The sequence below is a fragment of the Doryrhamphus excisus genome, linkage group LG10 (genome assembly GCF_037039965.1).
Source record: "Doryrhamphus excisus strain RoL-2023G ecotype Guam linkage group LG10, RoL_Dexc_Guam_v1.1, whole genome shotgun sequence".
Classification (NCBI taxonomy): Eukaryota; Metazoa; Chordata; class Actinopteri; order Syngnathiformes; family Syngnathidae; genus Doryrhamphus; species Doryrhamphus excisus.
This window is the reverse complement of record NC_136366.1, coordinates 20,250,157-20,272,938: the sequence shown is the minus strand read 5'-3', so window position 1 is coordinate 20,272,938 and position 22,782 is coordinate 20,250,157. Positions and strand designations below refer to the sequence as shown.

At 42.7% G+C, this 22,782-nt stretch overlaps 2 protein-coding genes and 1 non-coding gene across 3 annotated transcripts in view; 1 reads left to right on the top strand and 2 right to left on the bottom strand.

Annotated features, from left to right (window-relative positions):
• The window catches only part of LOC131104292 (poly [ADP-ribose] polymerase tankyrase-1), an 82,059-nt gene extending 65,173 nt beyond the window's left edge, over nucleotides 1–16,886 (bottom strand). Inside the window, exons 1-4 of the mRNA XM_058051319.2 lie at nucleotides 16,348–16,886; nucleotides 15,917–16,032; nucleotides 13,986–14,094; nucleotides 6,858–6,953 (exon numbers count right to left, since the gene is read on the bottom strand). Of these exons, the coding sequence (XP_057907302.2) occupies nucleotides 6,858–6,953; nucleotides 13,986–14,094; nucleotides 15,917–16,032; nucleotides 16,348–16,822 (796 nt within the window). The 5' untranslated portion in view covers nucleotides 16,823–16,886. The remainder of the gene's footprint in view (nucleotides 1–6,857; nucleotides 6,954–13,985; nucleotides 14,095–15,916; nucleotides 16,033–16,347) is intronic.
• On the bottom strand, nucleotides 12,915–12,986 carry trnap-agg (transfer RNA proline (anticodon AGG)). Its single transcript has one exon. It is a non-coding gene; the product is annotated as a tRNA-Pro (tRNA).
• Nucleotides 16,887–20,421: 3,535 nt separating the features above from the next.
• LOC131110674 (claudin-23) lies at nucleotides 20,422–21,806 on the top strand. The gene has a single exon (XM_058063982.2). It carries the CDS (start codon nucleotides 20,484–20,486, stop codon nucleotides 21,312–21,314), a length of 831 nt encoding a protein of 276 aa, XP_057919965.2. The 5' UTR covers nucleotides 20,422–20,483; the 3' UTR covers nucleotides 21,315–21,806.
• The last annotated feature ends 976 nt before the right edge of the window (nucleotides 21,807–22,782 follow it).

Here is a 22,782-nt window from a genome sequence, read left to right as displayed (position 1 = left end):
CATGGCGAACGGCTGCTTCCAGTCAACTTTATTTTTCACACTTCCACCACCAGAGCGCAGCACACACACCGATTCCCGCACTTCCTGGTTCACAGTTCATGCTCAACCCGCCCCACATAGCTGGCCAAACACATGCCTGCAACAGAAGAACCAACTGACACAAGCGTACAAATACATGTATTTAATTGTTTTGTATTCAGATATCTTTTTATCACTTGCAATAATCACTGTTTTTCATATGTACATGCTGGCGTTCGTGGCAACTGTGACATTTTGATATCGGTCCAGAACGCTCAGAAAAACTATCACTATTAAAAGCAGTATCTGGTTTTACCATCATTACAGTGTCAATAGTGAGTAAGGCTGCAATAGAAAAGGGGTATTCATGAGTATTACCTGTAAAATCTTATTCTGGATTACCTGAACAGGCTATTTATTGGAAAATCCTAAAGATTGTGAGGACTAAATTGCAGCATAAGCCATGTGATAAGCCATAAAAGCTTGCAACCTGTATAATAATAGCAATAACATTGGTACTAAAGGAGCTTTAAGAAGCATTTCAGGGGGATAATACATCACTTGCAATACTGTCACACTGTGATTTAAAGCGCATGACTGAGATGCTTCGGTGAAGAGACGGTGGCAAACGAGAAAAGATGAAGAATGGGTGACAGCAGGGGGCAAGAGGATGCGTACAGATGATGTCGTTCGAGGCAGGAGAGTGACACCCAAGGATTACCGAGAGCATGTTGCACTTGCGAGCTCATTTAAAAAAAAAAAGTCTTCAAGGGCAGAAGACACAACCGGGTGAAAGTGAACTAATCATTGCTTTGAGACTGGGGGAGGATCAATGACCAATGACAGGAACAACAGTGGAGAGAAAAACCCTCATGGTGATCCTTTTATGCCCAACTGCGGCTCTACAGGGGATTTTCACATCACTAATGTCTTGCTCCTTATTAAAGGCACTGCATCGGAGGGGGGGCTAACCCTTGAAAACTGTATATTCCGCACAGTAGTTGCAATCCAGTCTAAAGCCCTTTTGATGGAAACACAAGCAAGATCAGGATCTGTATGCCACTGGTGGAATCGTGGCCAAACAGCCGCACGACGATGCCAGAATCAATGAACAGACAAATACATGCACTTAAACAACCAAATTCAATCAATTTACTTTCAATCAGGCACAGTCCTCCGCTTTGTTTCCAGCCCTGTTACAGTATCTGGTTATAGTTCCGCTGGTCTGCTTGTCCTTCCCTCTTCTGTCTGACCCGTTTAGTTAGAAAGCTTCCCCTGTGTGCTGCCAGCTGTGTCTGATCGCCATGATGAAGTGTCTTCGGTTGGTGTTTACACACCCTTGTCTTTGTCGTCGTTGATGTTGACAGTGTCATAGTTACTGTTCCCTTCTTCAAGTCATGAAAGTTTTTCCCAAGTTTCCCATATGCCCTTTTGTCGGATTTCCCTGCTCCAACACACAGCAACTGTATAAAACTTCAGCATCTCAGGATCGTCTGTTAAAAGCGGAATCTCGTGGAATTTGACAAAATGTCAATGAAATGCTGTGAGGAGAAGCAAAGCGCTGTGTTTCCCCGGAGGACCGCTGAATCGTGGCGGATATCTCATCAAAAATATTAGCCGCCCCGTCCCAAATCCAACATCTCCGGCTGACTTTGAAAAATGAACAGATTTCATACTTGTTACAACTTCGGCTAGAATATAACTGCCCTGCTCAACAGCTGGCACATGACACTCTTCAATTGACAAGCAACAGCACCCACGGGCTTAAGAGCACTGCGGCAAACATGACAGTCTCACCGATAGTCGATTGATAGAGTTAAAAAAACAACAACACGCAACAGGTAAGTTAACACCCAATAACAAGGAACTCCCATTCTATGTGGGTAGCGCCGACTAAGCGCTAACATAAACATGTCAATTTAACGGTTATTTGCTAAGTGCGCAGTTCACAAGGCATACAGTGCACTCCGGCAGCTCCGGCTCTGGTTGTATGTGTGTGTGTGTGTGTGTGTGTGTGTGTGTGTCTCCTGGTGTGGCATCAAGACCGATGAGGAGCTAAAACGGAACTGGGAAATTTGCCACTTGTTATTTCTGAGGAGCAACTCAGTATAGGGACTTTGGGCACGACTCAACGAAGCCTACTGAAATAAGTCACGTATCTGGATTCCTGGTATATGGCAGCTTAAAAGATGTCCTCAGACTTTTTCTCTTCTCCCCCTGACAACAAAGTCTATCATTTCTCAAAGCAGTTTGGATGTGACAGCACCATAGAGTTAATTTATGGGTCAATATAAGCTTTCCACACCACAGACTGAAGCTGAAAGCTGTGCTGGCCTGCGGCAGAGATGAAGACAGGAGCAGGACCTCTAAATCACAGCTGAGGAACATAAAGGACATGAAGGGAAAAATTCTTGTGGAAGTTGTCACGTGGGGAGCTTGCATAGAGGCTACAAATATACATGTACATGCTCACATCTGTCAATTTATTCCCTTTTAAGGAAATTTAAAGACCTGGCTTTGGGAGATTGTGTCCAATGCATCAATGCCAACAGGACTCCCAGCAGATTAAAGACCCCAGGGTAGTATGAGGTGAAAAACACCGTGTAGCAGCAAGACAGCTTAGGTAATTATGGACGGTCATAAAGAGCACGATTCATGACACTAACAAGTTTGTTTTATATGCACCACCCACAGTAAGAACACAGCATATCATAACTGCGGAAGAAAAATAGAACCTTAGTTCCAACCTTATTGATGGAATTGTTTCTCATTAGAAGGTGTAAGTGACGACACCATCAGCAGCTGGCAAAAATGTCAGGGTATCAATTTGTGCAAGTCAATTTTATTCGTATGTAAATACGGCCATCTGCTTCTTCTTGGAAGCAAGTTAAAAGTTGGGCTATGCGCCAAAGGATGAACCGAGACGGCACAATAAAACAACAGAGTTTTACGTAACTCAGTGAAGGTATCTTGGGAGTCATTTCTAAAGATGTAAAAGAAAATAGAGTCTGTTTCACCCAGGTCTGCAGGATAGAAACAGTCAACCTCGGGTGTGAGAACATAAGATGGTCATAACCAAAGTAAGAGGCTCATCACATCACTTCTACATCATCATGAACTGAGAGGCTCCACACTGACACCTTCAGGTTTGACTGAGGTGTACAACTGAGCACAGGGAACGGAGAATGTTTACTAATTGATCAGATGCAGCAAAGACTGACCTCCTTGGCCACAACAACCAGAGCAAACCCTTAAGCATGATCGTGCTGTGTGGCCGGTCTGGCTGCCAGTGGAACTGGTACGTTGTACTAAGGGAATAGGATATTGATATATTGATGGATGCGACTGAGGGTTTCCAACATCACAGTGACACTCATAACACAGCAGAACTATGACGTCGCTCCAAGATGGTAGAAACCAGCAGAACTATAAGACAATCTGTCATGGAACCCTCTGATTGTCGTGTTAGCGACATAGCAGATGGAACATTGGAACTGCCTGCCTGCTCATCATCCATTTTCTACCGCCAAACACAGGGCACATATAGACAAACAACCATTCACACTCACATTCACATCTATGCCAATTAGCATGCTAGCTAGTTTTTGGAATGTGGGAGAAAATAAACCCACGCATGCAGAGGGAGAACATGCAAAATCCACACAGAGATGGCCGAGGGTGGGATTGAACTCCGGTCTCCTCGCTGTGAGGTCTGCGCGCTAACCACTCGACCGCCGGGGCCGCCTGCTCGACTGTGGCAAAATCTCAAAATCTCAATCTCAAGTCGCTAACGGTGACTCGAAACATCAGCAAAAGTTGGGGTAAAAACCTCAAAACTCATGGAAGCTAGCTGGGTTAGCTTAGTTTAGCAGAGCATGCAAATGCGGCTGCGTGTGCGCCCCTCAGGCTGGACGAGTGTGTTTACACCGTTGTGTTGTTTTACCGCTTGTTAATGCAAATGAGCCTTTTACCATGCCCTCTGAAGTCGTGCAAGTTCTGAAGGAAGTAAAGCGAGAGGCACGTTTATTCTTGCAATGCAACACACTTGTGGCCTTGAAAATAATAGCGCCATTCACCACATCCTGTCAAATTATGTCAATAAAATAAGCATGTCATAAAAAATATAATATACTAATAAACCAATTACAATTGCATCGGCGACTATGTCTTCCGTTATAATGCCCACGTTGCACAATATCTATATAATCATATATATATAAACTGAAAACATGGTTCCCATTACAAGCTATGGAAAGTTCAGTACATCAGTGGACTGAAGTTACATCTTTAAAAAAGATTGGGTGTGTCTCTTTTTTACAATGATTGATTTTGAGAGCGCAAACTCCCGCAGTCAGATAGGAGGGCCTGCCACAACGTTGTACATTTTTCACTGTAGACATTAGGACACAATAAGGAGAGTAAATAATGAGTGCAATTAAAGCTCCATCCTAGTTTGGTGTGTAATGCTTGACATGGCTTAATGAGTTATCTCAGGCTTCTCATTAAGTGTATTAATGACATTGGTGCAGTTTACCTGATCCCTTTTCACACCAGAGAGGGTTAACATTCGGGCAAAAGGGGCCTCATATATACCTCTGACAGACGTATTTTCCATTTTAAAAATAAATTATGGTTCAGTGGGTCACTGATGAGCCGTGACCTCCGCCTCACTGTATGCCAGAAAACTCATAAATAAATGCAAAGTGTGAAAGCGGCGTCCAGCACATGGAATCTAATTTCAGAAGGATCTCTTGGGTAGATACCAAAATATGAAGATAGCAATAGAAAAATGCTTTCTTTACGAATCTTGTCACCAACAAGAGAGGAAAAAAAAAAAAAAGAGTTCATGTCAGGCATTTGTAAAGTGTGGCTGTGGTGAAATGCTCCTTAGGGTTTTTGACACCGCACCATGTATCAAAGTTTATCTCATTAACCACAGAGCCTGACGAGAGGAATTGATGATGCAACTCGGTGTTATCACTGAGGTAAGGGAAGCAAAAACTGATGTAGAGCTGCTGTCAATTCCCAGCGAAACAAAAGCGAGGAAGTGGGGGGAGGGATATGAAACAAACATGTTTTTTTTTCTTCTTGTTTGATCATGCTAGTTTCAAAAACACACGCCAGCCAGACAGGACAAGGTTGTTTGACAGAAAGCCATCGCCAACAGGCTGCTCGTTGTGTATTAAATGACGACTACAATGCTAAATTAATAACACAACAGTAAATACATTAGAAATGTACCTTAGAGATTCTCTTCATAGCCAGGGAATCACTATTCTTTCTTTCCTTTCTACAGATATTGTGTTGATAAATTTCATGTGGACGTGGTGTCCGAGTGGTTAGCATGTTGGCTAGTCCAGCTCCATAGTGGCCCATGTTCACAAAACCGTCCAGAGTGAAATGCCGTTGACCGATTAAAATGCATTTTCTTTTGCTGGTTGGGAATCAGGAACTCCAAGCACTTGTGCCTGATGGTGGCGTCTTTCGGAATTGTAAACAAATGTGGCGTTCCCTTTCACTGCATTGGTCATTTATGGTAATGGTAATGGTTTTATTTGAACATGCATCAGGCTGCACGGCGGTCGAGTGGTTAGCGCACAGACCTCACAGCTAGGAGACCAGAGTTCAATCCCACTCTCGGCCATCTCTGTGTGGAGTTTGCATGCGTGGGTTTTCTCCGGGTACTCCGGTTTCCTCCCACATTCCAAAAACATGCTAGGTTAATTAGCCAATCCAAATTGTCCATAGGTATGAATGTGAGTGTGAATGGTTGTTTGTCTATATGTGCCCTGTGATTGGCTGGCCACCAGTCCAGGGTGTACCCCGCCTCTCACCTGAAGACAGCTGGGATAGGCTCCAGCGACCCTCGTGAGGATAAGCGGTAGAAAATGAATGAATGAACATGCGTCAGATTACAATTGAATGCATCACAGTTCCACATGTCCAAAAGGAGTAGGAAGAAGCAAAGCTTATTAAATCCTACCCCTCCAACTGGTACTTTTACAATCAGTAACTGTTACATTTGTTCATTTCCTGCCTTCCTAATATGATTTAATTTTGTTTTTATTAATTAATTAATTGTTTTATTTTTTATTTTTATTTTTAGTCACGTACCGATGTATTTCTATTTCTATTTATATGTATTTTTCATTGTTTTCTCTATATAAAACTATAATTACTCTCTATGAAATGCATCTTGGTTCATATTTTTGAGCATCTGGAATGGATTAATTGGATTAACATGATTTCCTATGGGAAAAAAATAGCCTCGGTTTTCCTGTGACCTTTTGGAACCAACTGATAATGAAAACGGAGGTACCACTCTACAACTCTGTTAGGTGTGCATGCTCAATGGCAGTTCTCGCTGTACAAGTGAACGAGGGATGCCATTTTATCATTTTGTTTCAATGGATTGAGCCTGGAGGTACAATCAAGATCAGGCTCTGCGCCGTTCGCTATGATAATGATAACGGTTAATGGTTATTTTGGATAATTAGCAGACAGTTTTCTCGTTCACTTCGGGGTATCTGACTTTGTTCCAGTCCAGCTGACATTTTTTCTGTGTGTAGCCTAAAGCATGTTCATGTTCTCTAAGATGTCACTGTATAATAGGTGTCCCTCTCCCTCAGAGAGATCGATAAAGGAAGCGCTGATTAGTGGGACCTCTCAGAGAATTGCTTGTTTTTATACCACGGTGTGAAAGCTCTTTTGTAACTTCTCTTTAGGAAAATAGCAGAGGCATACATGAAGGCAAGAGCGTCCCCAAAATAACACTGGATGAAACACAGCAGCCAGCAGAGTGTGGTGTTTCACAGACCGAAAGGAAAAGTGGCACTGACCTGTGAGCACGGCCTTGGCGGATGGTTCAGCGAGGTCCAGCGCAGACTTGCCGTCTGTGTTGCGGATGTTGGGGTCGGCTCCGTGCTGCAGCAGCACTGTGCAACAACAGGGCAGACACAAACAGTAGCTCAGCTCCTGGACCGACATGCAAACTCCCTGGCACACACTTCGACCCAGTCCTGGCCCCCTTGAACCATATCCCAGCGCTGCTCTTCCCGGACCACCACGCTGCTCCTGAACTATCCCTCCTCCTTCTGCTTCACATGTCTCGCCTCCTCCAGCTGCTCCTCCTCTGTTGCTAGCGCTGCTCCCTCGCCTGCCCCCGGCTGCCCCCGTCCTGTGAGCCACGCTGCTGATGTAAACAGACATGCCACCACAAGAGCAGCGAGGACAAGGCTACACGGCACAACGCCACAGAAACGACGGACCGAGCAAAGCGGCTGCGTGACCGCCTCGGAAACACATCGCACTCCCGTGGACTGGGAGGGGGAAGCCGAGGGGAATGAACTACAAACAAACACGCACACAAAAGGGTCCGGCGGGAGAAAGCTCGCGGCTACAACTAATCGAGGTAGCAGCGCTGACAAGGCAGGCGGGCAGTGCGAGTGGAGAGACTCTCGCCTCTCTGACTGACGGAGAGATGCAGCGGAGAGTAAGATGAAAAAGGTGGAGGGGGGGTAATAGATGAGGGGGTTACGAGTTAGAGAGGAATGGCGAGAAGATTGCAGCGAGAGAAAAACAAACCAAGAAAGTGTTGTTTGGGTGAAATAGAGACAGGACATGACTAACAATCATTCATTAACACTGGTTCAATTAAACCTTCATTTATCAAATGCCTTGTCATGACTGAATGGGGTCAGTGTATTTTACATCTAATACAGACCAGTGATTCAACTGTGACATTTAAGTCATAATCAAACTCATAGTGTGGAGCTGTTATTTTTGTAGTCATTTCCTTCTGACGTATCTTCCCAACTCTGCCTAGCAACAAGTGGCTGTACAAACATGTGATGCAACGAGGGAAACACTAAGTTAAAGGTAACACCTTTCTTGCCCAGTTGACAATTAGCAGAGACGTAGCCCATAATATGATGTATACCAAATTAACAGGGCTGAAATACACAGCAAAAACTAAAAAACAAGTCAAAGTCACAAATAATGACGAATAATTTTGTTCAATGGTGCAGCATCTGCTGACCTCATTCAGTCTCAGCCTTTTTCCAAAAGACAACCTGTTCACTACTGGCTGTTTCTGACGATTCTGACTGTTCTTTCAAGACACACAGAATTGTGTTCAATGGCTATAGAAACATAGAACCAACCAAAAGAACTCCCGTCTTTCATCAAAACAAAAGCAGTAGGATATACTGGAGGTAAGTTTCAGGAAAATATCTAAAAAACTAAAAAAAAGGAAAAAGCATCTTTTTCAAGAAAAAAGACTTGTCAGAAATTGTTTGCTTTCGCGACAGCTCGACTATCTAAACCGAGGGTGGGCAAACTACGGCCCGGGTGCCACCTCCGGCCGGCCAAGTGTTTAAATACAGCCCACACAATCCTCCCAAAGTATTTCATTGAAACTTAACATACAACCTGGCATCGTGGCTTGAGCCTTTTGGTGGTTTAGGTTGCTTTTTTTTTAATCAATTTGGTTATTTGATGTGGTCTGCTGTTTACAAAGTGCTCCTGAAAAAAGGAACACAAGCACATATAGCAGGTTGCATGACACTTTTACACATACAGTAAAGTCTCGTTATATCGATATCGGTTAAAACGAATTACTACTTATTACGATACTATTTTCATTTCCCGGCAAATTTCTAGTCTTTTATGATATAATTAGCTTCGTTAGTACGATACACGGTTATTATGATAATCCGGTTACTACGATGCCCTTTTCATCTCCCGCCAGCCAATTTGGTCTGCTTATATCGATACAAAAGCAGCTTAAATCAATCTTTGCTTAAGGATTTCAATACCAAAAAAGAACACGGCGAACGGCTGCTTCCAGTCAACTTTATTTTTCACACTTCCACCACCAGAGTGCAGCACACACAGCGGAAAACACCCGTCCCTCGCGCCTACCCCTCCGGGTGGCAACACCTTCCCTATCGATAGTTCCGGGGTGAATTATGTCCCGGTAACCGGTAATCACTACAGCGTAAGTTTATTTTTATTTACTGTAGTACAAAATGTATTGTAGTACAAAAGCATGCTAGATACGCAATCCATGAACTCAAGGAGAAAATTACATGCCATATCAAAGATCCGCCCACTTTTAATGCAGTTCGGCGCAGGATCGGATATATGGATAGTCCGGTTATATCGGTATTTTTTCCGACTCCCGAGAATATCGATATAACGAGACTTTATTGTACAATAATTCCAGGTGGACTGTTATTGTTATGTTATGAATTATACTTGTAAAATATACAGTCTGGCCCCCTGTCAATTTTGTTAAATCAATGCAGCCACCGCGAGTCAAAAAGTTTACCCACCCTTGAACACAACATAAACAACACAAAAATCGGTTGTTTTACATCAAAAGTCGGCCAAATGGGCAAAAAAAAAAAAAACATTTCAAGTAAAGAATTAACTAATTGGCTTGAAATTGCAGAACCAATGGCGTCATTTTCGAGGTACAGTATTCACAAATACCATACCACACCGTAACCCTAGCTAATATTCATCCTGCTCAAAACAGCTGACTTCCACTCACCAATGATGTGGCAGAGAAAACACTAGAAATAAACAGATACTTCTTGCCGACCAAGGATGTCGACATCTTTCTCATTGCTTGTCTCGCTTCTGCCGCGCTGTTTAGTCTGAGTCACTTTAGAGTCATTAAATGTGGCAGCGTTTTGAATTGTGTTTTCCGTAATTGCCGTAATTAACGGGTTGCACGGTGTTCTTCAGCAATCGTGTTGCCATAATTAAGGGGCTGCGAAAATGTTCTTCAACAGCTTGCATTATGCATCAATTGGGTAAAAGAGGACAATGAAATGGCAACAATTAGAACGGGGCTGTCCATACTTTTGTAAGTGAGGGTCACATACTGAAAAATGAAAGGATACAAGAACCACTTTCATTAGGTACATATGTTAAGAATTTATATAGTGTATGTTTCATGGAAAAAAATGCATCTCCATCCATCCATCCATCCTTTTTTTATGCTGCTTATCCTCACTAGAGTTACAGGTATGATGGAGCCTATCACAGCTGACTTTGGGCGAGAGGCGGGGTACACTGGTAGGGTCAAACTGCATCTCATCTTTGTGATATAGGAGGAAAAGCATATTATTAGCAGCAAATTTTATAAATTTGACATTTGTTTCTTTCATATTTTGACTTTATTCCCTTAATAAAATTCATTCATTTATTTTCTACCGCTTATCCTCACAAGGGTTGCAGGGGTGCTGGAGCCTATCCCAGCTGTCTTCAGGCGAGAGGCGGGGTACACCCTAGACTGGTGGCCAGCCAATCACAGGGCACATATAGACAAACAACCATTCACACTCACATTCATACCTATGGACAATTTGGAGTCGCCAATTAACCTAGCATGTTTTTGGAATGTGGGAGGAAACCAGAGTACCCGGAGAAAACCCACGCATGCACGGGGAGAACATGCAAACTCCACGCAGAGATGGCCGAGAGTGGAATTGAACTCAGGTCTCCTAGCTGTGAGATCTGCGCGCAACCACTCGACCGCTGTGCAGCCCCCATAATGAAATTATTAAATGCTATTTCTCTGTACAAACCATTGTATGAGTTGCTAGCACTAGCATCGTTCAAGCATGAATAAAGACACTAGCAGACATGCCAAGTTTGAAGACATTCTATGGGTGTCGTCATATTCGGTACACGTCTCAAAGAATGCAGGTACCGTACGGTGATTATGGCGTACCATTACACCCCTGATGTCCAAGCATGATCAGATAAGATGGTGCATGTATGAAATGTTGAGCTGGTAATTATGAAAGGACAATGCAGTAAACAACATGAACTACGTTTTAGTGTCCAGCAGAGAGCAGCAGCATATTTTATTTTACTGTTGTTTTCATACTATATATCAAGCGTGCAGCCCCCCTCCCGACAAGTACACACGTCAACCTCTACAGAGCTCAGCTGCTGAGAAGCACTGAGGCATGTGTGTGTGTGTGTGACGCACACCTTCCGTCTCCCACTCACCTCTCGATATAAATATCATTTTGCCTTTGCAAAGATCCCACTCAAACACAGCGAGCACAGTCAGTACATCCATGATGACCTGAAGCACACTTTCTATGTGGTCCCCTTGTGGGTAGTGATTTCCTCCCAGGGCCTTTTCGGACAACATGAGTTACCTGAGAGGCAAGTTCAATCATCTGCCAAAGCATCTTTCAGCAAAATACTGACACGTTAAAGCCGTTTGAGCCCTTTGAAGGTAGAACAATGTAAGTGAAAGCCTATTTAATGAATATACAGTAAAGTCTCGTTATATTGATATTCTCGGGAGTCGGAAAAAATACCGATATAACCGGACTATCCATATATCCGATCCTGCGCCGAACTGCATTAAAAGTGGGCGGATCTTTGATATGGCATGTAATTTTCTCCTTGAGTTCATGGCTTGCGTATTTAGCATGCTTTTGTACTACAATAAATTTTGTACTACAGTAAATAAAAATAAACTTACGCTGTAGTGATTACCGGTTACCGGGACATAATTCACCCCGGAACTATCGCTAGGGAAGGTGTTGCCGCCTGGAGGGGTAGGCGCGAGGGACGGGTGTTTTCCGCTGTGTGTGCTGCACTCTGGTGGTGGAAGTGTGAAAAATAAAGTTGACTGGAAGCAGCCGTTCGCCGTGTTCTTTTTTGGTATTGAAATCCTTAAGCAAAGATTGATTTAAGCTGCTTTTGTATCGATATAAGCAGACCAAATTGGCTGGCGGGAGATGAAAAGGGCATCGTAGTAACCGGATTATCATAATAACCGGGTATCGTACTAACGGAGCTAATTATATCATAAAAGACTAGAAATTTGCCGGGAAATGAAAATAGTATCGTAATAAGTAGTAATTCGTTTTAACCGATATCGATATAACGAGACTTTACTGTAATTCATTATCAGCAGTATGATAAAACAGTAACGTCTTTTATAATAGGATCCATCTCCTAATTGACAAACTGTGGATATTTTTTAAAGGCATGGTTTGCAGCACCGCAAATGGCCTTTCCTTTGGATAATGACTTCATGGCCAGTCGGCTATTGACTGTTGATGAATAGCATGGAGCACTAGCGGGCTTGAGTTCAGACACAAAACTCAAACAGCCCCATTCTTTTGTGCAATTGAATTGACACCTTTGTTTTTGACTTATTATAGATTCTTTTATAGGTCAATTAAAGTTCACTCAGACCACCGAAGCGCAAAGTGGCAAGGCATTACTGTATTGAAACAATGCCCATTGTCAGAGCACCAATATGGCATCCTGCCCTCAACCTTTCTGTGGAAAGCAAATCTTTGTCAATCATACTTTAGGTTTCTCTGCCAAATTTGACCTTGCTCCTGATGAGATGTGGGGGCTAAGAGGGCGATTAATTCCACGCTCAAGTTGTCTGAACCCCAGAGAAGAGGACAGACTGTCCATCAAAAGATACACAGTCCATTTGGCCGTCCGTCTGCTGCCAAATCTCTTAACCTGGCAGCAGGACATCGAGGCAACAGCTCCACCCAATAAAAAGAGCCACCAGTGATCATGTGATGTTTTTTGGCTGTATGTATGCAGTTAGAAGCAAAAGCAATGAGTTCGGTATTCAGTAGTGCCTTTTTTAGGAAAACTGGTTATTAAATACATAATGATTGTGAATGTGCAAGTTGATATGAGTGCTGAATGCACATAAAAAACTGACTAATGAGGCCTGCTTTTCTGCTTTCAGAGAAAATCACCACATCAGATTAATGGCAAAATATGTTAAAAAATGTCTATACACAATGAAAACATTTGTTATAAGATAAGATATGCCTTAATTCGTCCCTCAGTGCGGAAATTTGCATAATCAGGTTCGAGGGCAGGGTGGGCTTGTCCAGGAATTGAACTCGGGACCTCTCGCACCCTAAGCGAGAATCATACCACTAGACCAACAAGCCCCTTATATAGTTCCTAATATATATATTTTTTTTAATGATTTATTTTTTGAAATATATATATTTATATATTTGCATATATTAAAATAAATTGTTTATGTTGCCATTACAAGCCGTGTGCGTAAAATTTGGAGGAAAAAACAACAGACAAAAGGGTTTTTTTTTCAGGTTTGCAAATTAACTAAAAAAACAAACCTTTGCACAAATGTTTTTCTTATTTCATACATAATTTAATAAATAACTAAAAATTGGCATATACTAAAAACAAATGTTCATGTTTTCATTACTGGGTGTTATGTGTACAATTTTCAGGAAAAAAAGAATGACAATGAAATTGAAAAAAAAAAGATCATTAAGGGAAAATAATGAGGAAAGAACATTTTGGAAAGTGGATACATGGATGCATTGTAATGGTATTGATCACCCTCCAGCACCATGGAAACGGCTTCAAACCCAAAACAACAGTACACTTGGCTCATACGTCTCGCCAGAATTATTGACTGACAGCAGCTTTCATTTTGAAGTCAGAGGTCCCGAGCACTCAAAACGTCGTCCTGCTCAGCAGACAGTCAGGGCCAGACAGTCTTCAGATGCTACTGACCAAATTAAAAATGACTCCTTGGCACTGGCAGCAAGGTGACGACTATCATTTGCAATTACAAGTCATACTGAGATTAATAAAGATTCACCTTCACCTTAGAGCTCTAATGTGTTCTCTGGGAGCGGGGATTTTTCCACATTTATTTATAGATTGGCCCAGCATCGCTTCTTTTAATTTTCCTTTGCTTCGTGGCACCGTCTGCCCAAATAATAAGCCATTTGCTTCCATGTGTAATGAAAACTGAAAGCACACAGTGCATGGCTGCACATACCCTCCACTTCTGAGAGCAAATATTACCTTTGAAAAGTTTGCCATGGTATAATGAACCAAAATCGGAAGTTACTTACTAGGATGCTACTTAGAGAAATGTCTCAAACGAATGTGGGTATTAGTATTCTTACCGATACAGACGTCTATCTTGCCCTTGATGGCAGCTTCATGTAAAGGTGTATAGTTCCAGTTGTCTCGGGCGTTGGGTTCGGCCCCCTGGCACAGCAGCAAGGACACCACCTGACAACAACACGCACATATTTTATTCATTTATTCTCCATCACGAAAGACGGCAAGTCTTTCCATCCAGAGAAACAATGTAGTACTGCAAGACAGGATGACTGCACGAGTGCATGTGATGGAAAGTGATCATACTGAGAGCCACACCTTGATCGTTTGGGTTCTTTTTTCTTTTAAATATATATACATATACAGTAAAGTCTCGTTATATCGATATTCTCGGGAGTCGGAAAAAATAACGATATAACCGGACTATCCATATATCCGATCCTGCGCCGAACTGCATTAAAAGTGGGCAATAATGCACTCGACATTGTTCTATAGTATAGAACAATGTCGAGCAGCTTAAATCAATCTTTGCTTAAGGATTTCAATACCAAAAAAGAACACGGCGAACGGCTGCTTCCAGTCAACTTTATTTTTCACACTTGCCTGTATAGAATCTATACACATGAAAGAAACCACGAACGCCAGCATGTACATATGAAAAACAGTGATTATTGCAAGCGATAAAAAGATATCTGAATACAACACAATTAAATACATGTATTTGTACGCTTGTGTCTTCGTTGGAATAGGTGTGTATGCTATGTCAGTTGGTTCTTCTGTTGCAGGCATGTGTTTGGCCAGCTATGTGGGGCAGGTTGAGCATGACCTGTGAACCAGGAAGTGCGGGAATCGGTGTGTGTGCTGCGCTCTGGTGGTGGAAGTGTGAAAAATAAAGTTGACTGGAAGCAGCCGTTCGCCGTGTTCTTTTTTGGTATTGAAATCCTTAAGCAAAGATTGATTTAAGCTGCTTTTGTATCGATATAAGCAGACCAAATTGGCTGGCGGGAGATGAAAAGGGCATCGTAGTAACCGGATTATCATAATAACCGGATATCGTACTAACGGAACTAATTATATCATAAAAGACTAGAAATTTGCCGGGAAATGAAAATAATATCATAATAAGTAGTAATTCGTTATAACCGATATCGATATAACGAGACTTTACTGTATATATGATTTTTCATAGAAGTGACTTTATGTCAACATCGACTTAAGCAGGCCCGTTTTATATGGATTGTCAACATAAATGGTTTCCACTGTATATGACCGAACTCAAAACAGTGGTGCCTCGGTTAACGTCATTAATCCGTTCCAGAAGGTCAGACTCAAACCAATACGGACGTTAACCAAAGCAAGTTTTCCCATATAAAATAATGTAAATCCATTTGATTCGTTCCAAACACCGACAAATGTTAAGACATTTATAGTTTTACATTTACTAAATAATGCAACCATAATTACAAATAAGAAATGAATGGACAACTCAACATTTAACATCACTTTTATCTATTTTTGCAAAGAAGGAGGCGGATTATGCTTGGAGGGCAAACCCTTTTTAACTGTTTCTGCACTCATAACACAAAAAAGGTGTTAATAAGTTTGTGTGTCGTTCACATGTCTCTGAAATTACAATCTTTTCTCTTTAAGCCGTAAAATCGGGATGTCTTCCACCCTTGTCTCAGTACAGTCCATCGCCTTTCTCTTTCTCTTGTGTGTTTGTTACATCCTACATCTCGCTGCCAGCAGCATCTCTGATATACTTTTGCCCTAAAAATGGCGCCCACAGTCCACGATCACATACAAGTAACAAAACATAAACAACCCTCATGCCATTTTGAACGCCAACCATGTAGGCGAACACAAACCAAGACAAGATGTATGGTAACCGAAAAACTTGCTAACCGGGGTGGACATTAACCAAGGTACCACTGTACTGGTTTGAGCTAAATGACTGAAGCAAACATGGCAAAATGTTAGTCCCCATTCTCACCTCAGAGTGTCCAAAGGAGCAGGCATTGTGCAACGGGATCAAACCGCCATCGTCACGGGCATGGACGTTGGCGCCGTTCTGAAGCAGGTGGTCCACCACATCTTTACGTCCAAACCCTGAGGTAAGATGAGGGGAGGAAACTAGTTAAGTATGAATATTTTTAAGCTCATAAACAATTTTATGAGGTGTTTATTTTGGATATGGTGATCAAAATAGAAGACACAGCCGCCAGTTCCGCCCTACTGCAAACCACAACTATAGTAATTAACATATTGTTACAGTAATGCACATTATCAGTAGGACATTTACACATGTACAGTTGGTGCGACGTTTAAGTGTTAGGAAGTGTTGGAACAAGATGTTTGTCCTCACTATCAATTTGCCTGAAGTGTAAAACTGTTATCTTTGTTTGCAAATGTCATTGTAGTTACCTGCAGCAAAGTGTAAGGGTGTCGATTTTCGTCCTGCCATGTCTTTGGCGTTCACATTAGCCGTATCCACTAGTTTCTTCACCCTCGAAACGTCCCCATTCCGACACGCTTCAAACAGCTCCCTGAAAGCTCCGTTCGGACACCCGAGGACACTGTTGCCGCTGCCCGTGTTAGCGCCACCGGAGTCGGGCGTCGAAGCTGCGCTCGTCCCGCTGCCCTCCGTGGTGGTCGGGGAGCTAGTGCTGCTGCTAGCACCGCTGCTAAGGGCCAAAGCTGGAGAGGCAGCGGCGGTGGTAGGAGAGGTCGGGTCCGGGGAAACCTCTCCGTCCGCCACGCTGTCCGAACCGGCTCCACGAGAGAGAGGCGCGGCATCATCAAGGGACGGGGCCGGAGGCGAGCCTGGCGGAGTGACAGAGAGCGAGGCGCCTCGGGGCGGGGAAGAGAGAAGCTGAAGGGAGCGACGAGGCGTCGCCATTTTCACAACACAACAGTCCCCACTAGCAACAAACACTAATGACAACTTCCTGTCGAGCGAAACCAAACGTCCGGTTCTAGTACTCATCTACGTTATGTACTTTTTCAGAAATACACATCTCTGCACAACCAACCAATTAGTGTAAGTTTTAGTGGTAATATAGTGATGAGTTTTCAATACAACACCTCTAAAGAAACGTGTAGAAAAAAATAGCAGTGATATTACCCTCCAGTGGTCATTGTTGGTAATGCATGCAGCAAAAGTATTGAACCAGCACACACAGTAGTTAAAAGCAGTGGGTTACGTCGGGACTCACCTTCTGACACATTAGCACACAATAATTACACACCTACGCTTTCATGGATGTACTTTTGTTGAATTGTTCAGCCTATTCAGACTCAAGAGTCTTTGTGTGTTTCTGATATCATACTGACACATCCTCACATGAATGATTACTCGAAACACAAACTAGTTTTCAATTGTCAATCAAAACTACATTTTCTAGCACCGTTGTCTCGTATAGTGCAGGGGCGTCAAACTGGTTTGCACATTGCAGTTACTGTGAAACGATCGCCTCATGATATTATTACATATTTGATAAGTTACTTTATTTACTTACTTACATTTAAATCATAAGTGAAGGTGCCTTTAAAAATGATAGCAATAAATAGTGTCAAGAACAGGCAGATGTGTGCGGCAAAGCCAAAGTTGTGTTGGAATGATCAAACAGATGACGACATTATCAGACGGGTTAGCCCAGGGGTGGGCAAACTACGGCCCGGGGGCCACATCCGGCCCGCCAAGTGTTTGAATACGGCCCGCCCAATCTTTCCAAAGTATTTCATTTAAACTCAACATACAAGCTGGCATCATGGCCTGAGCCAACCTTTTGATGGTTTTATCAATTTCCTTTTTTGGTCTGTTGTTTACAAAGTGCTCCTGAAAAAAGGGACACAAGCACATAATAATAATAATAATAATTATTATTATTATTATTATTATTATTATATTAATGCTAATTATTACATTAATTATATATATTATTGTTATATTTGCATATTTTACATAATAATAATATAATAATTATTATTTTAATTTTATTGTAATTATTATAATATTTTATTATTTTTAAAATATTTAAATATAAATATGAAATAATAAATAATAATAGCAGATTGCATGACAATTTTACAGATACAATAATACCAGATGGACTGTTACGTGTAAAATATATAGTGTGCCCCCCCCCCCCCCGTAAATGTTGTCATATCAATGCGGCCCGCCAGTCAAAAAGTTTGCCCACCCCTGGGTTAGCCTCTGCCATATCATACTTATACAACAGTTTTAATGGTTTAATGGTTTCCAGTAGCAACAGCGGCACAACAAGGGGTAAGGCAACAGGAAGGAGAACAGGTCGCATGAAGACAGGCGGGGGCACGGTCACGACTGGTTGGTTGGCATAACTGTCATACTTGTTCCAACCGCTCTCTTTGTGTGTCACTTCAAACCAAAACACCTTCCCAGAGTCAGCAGCAGTGTGCGGTTTGAATCTGATGTGTACCAGGTTCCTGTTTTGTGCACCGAATCCACACTACAGTCACATGCGGCCTGAGTCTCCCACGGTCACGTGGATGAATTCTGGCCCACTCATCTTTGCAGAGTTGTTGTTATTCGGATTCGGCCAAATTTCAAGCATGATGTGCCTTTTTAAGGTCATGCCACAGCGTCTCGGTAGGATTCAGGTCAGGACTTTGACGTGGCCACTTCATTTAGTTTTTCCTCAGCCATTCAGAGGTGGACTTGCTGGTGTTTTGGATCGTTGTCCTGCTGCAAAACCCAAGTTGGTTTCAGCTTGAGGTCACCAACAGATGGCCGGACATTCTCCAACGGGATTTTTTAGTCGACTCCAGAATTCAATTAGCGGAATCAGCTCCAGACCGTCACACTACCACCACCATATTTTACTCGTGGTTTGATGTTTTTTTGCCCAGTGTCTTTCTTATGGTGCAGGCATAAACACTGCTACTAGGTGGGTGGGTGGGTTGTTTTTTTCCCCCATAATACTATATTTTGTTTTCAGTTGTGTTGTCATTGACGAATATTAAATTTACTTGATGATCTGAAACATTTAAGTGAAGAAAATAAAGTTTAAAAAAATAAATCAGGAGGCAAACACTTTTTCACATCACGGTATTATTTTTCTTATTTTTGGTGGTGGTTCTTTTTGTTTATGTTATGATTACAGTGTGTCACAGCCCAACAACATCCCATTTAATTGTACTTTGAAGTACTTTCATATAAAATTTACGTCAAAATCTTGGTGGTTTCAGTGTAAAACATTTCATTCCAAATATTTTTAAATATAACAGTTAAGGTCTCAGAGAGTTGTTCAAAGCATTTGGATAATGATCTTATCAGAGCGAGACAAAAAGAAGCAGAAAATAAAAATTTTGAGGGTGAGTCAGCATGGCATGTTTTGGAGGAAGAACTTTCCGGCAGAACAACATTCTTACCACTGACTCATACCAGTGCTTTGAATTTTAGAGGTTCATCATCTGCTGTCTCGTGTCATATGCAGTTCTTCTCACACCTGCAAATAGGTGGGCTATGTGCAGTATATGTACACACCGGGCCTTATTAGGTATGAATGACATGAAAATCATTTTCAGTACCTGCGGTGTGTGGGAAGCCATGCTGGGAGGGTTTGCGTCACAAAATGTCATCTGAACGTTCTTCGAGTTTAACGATGTCCAAACTGTGGCCCTTGGCACATTCTAAAAATAGAATTGGACATGAGAATTAAAAATAGCAAAAAATGTAAAAATCCACAGTAGTTTTACATGAAGAAAGTAACATTTCAATGAGAAAATGACCCCAAAAAATGTTTTCAGTAGCGTGTAATTTTTGGAAAATGTGGTTGGGGAAAATGTTATAATGGGAATCTCGGCAAAATATTATGAGGGTTAAGTCATTTACATGAATAAAATGTCAGGACAATAAAATCAAAATATTATGAGAAAAATATCTGTATTCTAAGGAGAAAAAAGTGGCAATTTGACAACAATAATATAATATCAGTTGAAATATTAAATAAAAAAAATTATTAAAGTTAAGAAAAAATATGTGGGGGGGGAATAAAAAGAAAATATGGGAAAAATGGGACTAAACCCATTATGTTACAAGAAGATGATTGGCAAAGATTTATAGAAGAAAGTTGAAATGGGGCAAAAATGGGTTAAAAAAAAGAGTGAAGTTGATACTAATAAGAGGCTTTTTCACCTCTATCACAAAGCTGAGGTGCAGTTTTTTCTTCAACTATATGGAATTTGTTAGTATATCTACTAACAAGTACTAGTACAAGTACTAACTATGTGGCCCAAGCTGGAAACATTTTCCACGTTCCTGTTGTTGTTGGTCTGCAAAGCTTTCCCGTGTGTCTTATTTGGGTCTCAGATGGATTTGCATGTGAAAAGAGACTTGAAACTCCCTCTTTCCACTTGGAGATGAGAACGCCACACCTGGCAGGTCTGGGTGAGGCCACACCCACCGGCAGGTTTCACTCAGACGTGTTGTTAAAAGAACTTGTTGGAATTGTCGTCAGTCAGTCGCGGCCCCACTCTCACACACACACACACACACACACACACACACTAAAGTAAATATGCCGAGGCAAAACGCGCAGGAATGGATGCGCCTCTCTCTGCGCACACCGGGCATCTTCATCTTCGGCCTGGTCTTGTCCCCCTGCGGCTGGGTGCTCAACCTCACCGCCACCGTGGCGCCCAACTGGAGGACCCTTGACGACATCCCAAACACGCCAACCAACGAGTTCATCGAGCAGGGCATCTGGGACATCTGCAGGTCCGTCACCACCTCCACGTCGTCCACGTGCAACCTGGAGGACAGCGTCTACTTCGGGAACCAGATCATCGAAGTGGCTCGAGGTCTCATGGTGGCCTCTCTGGTCGTCACCCTGCTGGGACTGGCCGTAGCGATCCCCGGGATCCGCTGTTGGAAAGAGAGGCCTAACTGGGTGATCGCCGGTTTGGGTGGACTACTGATCTTCATCTCCGGGGTGCTCACCATCATCCCCATCGCCTGGTACACGCACATCCTGGAAGACATCACCACGGTCACGCCCATCGTCACCGTGCAGGTGGGCTACTGCATCGTTTTGGGCTACATCGGCGGCATCTTCGAGGTGCTGGGCGGCTTCGTCATGTTCATCGGGATCTGTCGCTGCTGCGGCGGGAAGAACCGCGGCGAGGTGCGAGTGAGCGAGAACGTGCGCGGCCGCTTCAGCGCCCGCCGGTCCACGCCGCAGCCCAGACGCGTGGATGTGCCCACCCTGAGCCGGAGTCCCGCTCCCAGCAGCGTCCCCTACATCCGGGACACCCTGGACGATGACATCTCCTTTCCCCGGGCCAAGAGCCCGGCGGCGCGCTCGGCCAACACGTCCTACAGCGGGAGACCCTATGATGCTGATTTGTGAGGGGCCGCACCTGGACACATACACAACTTTAGGACTTTTCAGGTTGGGAGAGATCAAATTATGGTGGCTGGAGAAGCCCGAGTTGGTTGAGTATTATTCAAGTGTTGAAGGAATACATTTATATAAGTTAATTGCTGGGGTGGGGTGTCATTATGATGGATTATTGTGTGTTTAAAAAGAAGTGCAATAGCAAACATGATGAATCAACGTTTTTAAGTGAAAGCACATTTTTGACAAGAACTATTTTTTTTCATGGCTGTCTTTTATACTCATTTGTACATAGTTATATATTTTTTTTCCAGTCCCTCTTCTTTTTGATGTAAATACTTCTATGCACTTTATATTGACGCGATCAATAATGTTTTCACTGTTCCTGTATGCAAGTGATTGATTAAAACGTGCATTGTTTCTCCCGGCATTCATACAGTCGCTGCTGTTTGTGTTATCGTTGGCCGTCGGCCTGGAAATAAACATCACAGGTGCAGGAGAGAAGAGTGATGGTTGTACAAAAAAAAAAAAATGACACCATTGGGCAACAGCAGCGCAAAAGACAAACTAGTTTCAGTTCAGTGTTTTACTTTGCGTCCTGTTTGTTCACTTGTAAAGCCGCTAAGTGTACACACAATGTCACCTGACCGGTCTGGAGGGGTTCTTGGCGGCGCAGCTCGTCTAGCAACATTGGCTCGCCTGTTTAAACCTGCTTTTACATCTCAAACAAGGCCACACCGGGGGGAACAATCGGCCCTCTGTATAGCTCCTCTAAGCCTTTGGTGGCCGGGGTGCAGGTCCCGCTATGTGACCGCCATTGATACTCAAGGTGTGTTGGGAGACACAGGAGATCTTCAGCCGGGTAGGGTAGGGTAGGGTAGGGTTGGGCATCGCTTCAATTTGAACGATTCTCAATTTTGATGCTTTTAAGAGGCAGTGTGCACAAAAGATCTTTACTTAAGAAACTAAATATACTCGATTTTTTTATGACAAGTCAACAGGATATCGCCCAAAGAGCTCACACTTATTGATATGACCAGAAGTGCGCCATATTGTATGCTAATCAGAGAATGTATACGCAAACAATTGTGGCTTCATTTACAACATTCTTGACTAAAAAAAACACTAACTGGGCGATATATCAATATTTTTTTTTAATATTGATATTTCTTTTAAGCACAATATTAAAAACAAGCATATTGTTTATATCCATATAGACTGGATTTGATGCGGAGGTCTCATGTTTCAAGATGGCGACGCCCGAGCGCAAGCTAGTTACGGGATCTCCGTATCTTCTGCTGCGTTTTTAGTGTTTAATAGTGCCTTATTTCCTATTTGGTGCCATACCGACCCCTTAAGCAAGTCTGTAGCTATGGATGTTCATCTTGTTACGTTCCTAGCTTGCCTCTTTCTCCATTGTTTACATTCTATACAGAGCGATCAGTGATCCCTGCGCAGATACATAGTAGGAGACGCTGCA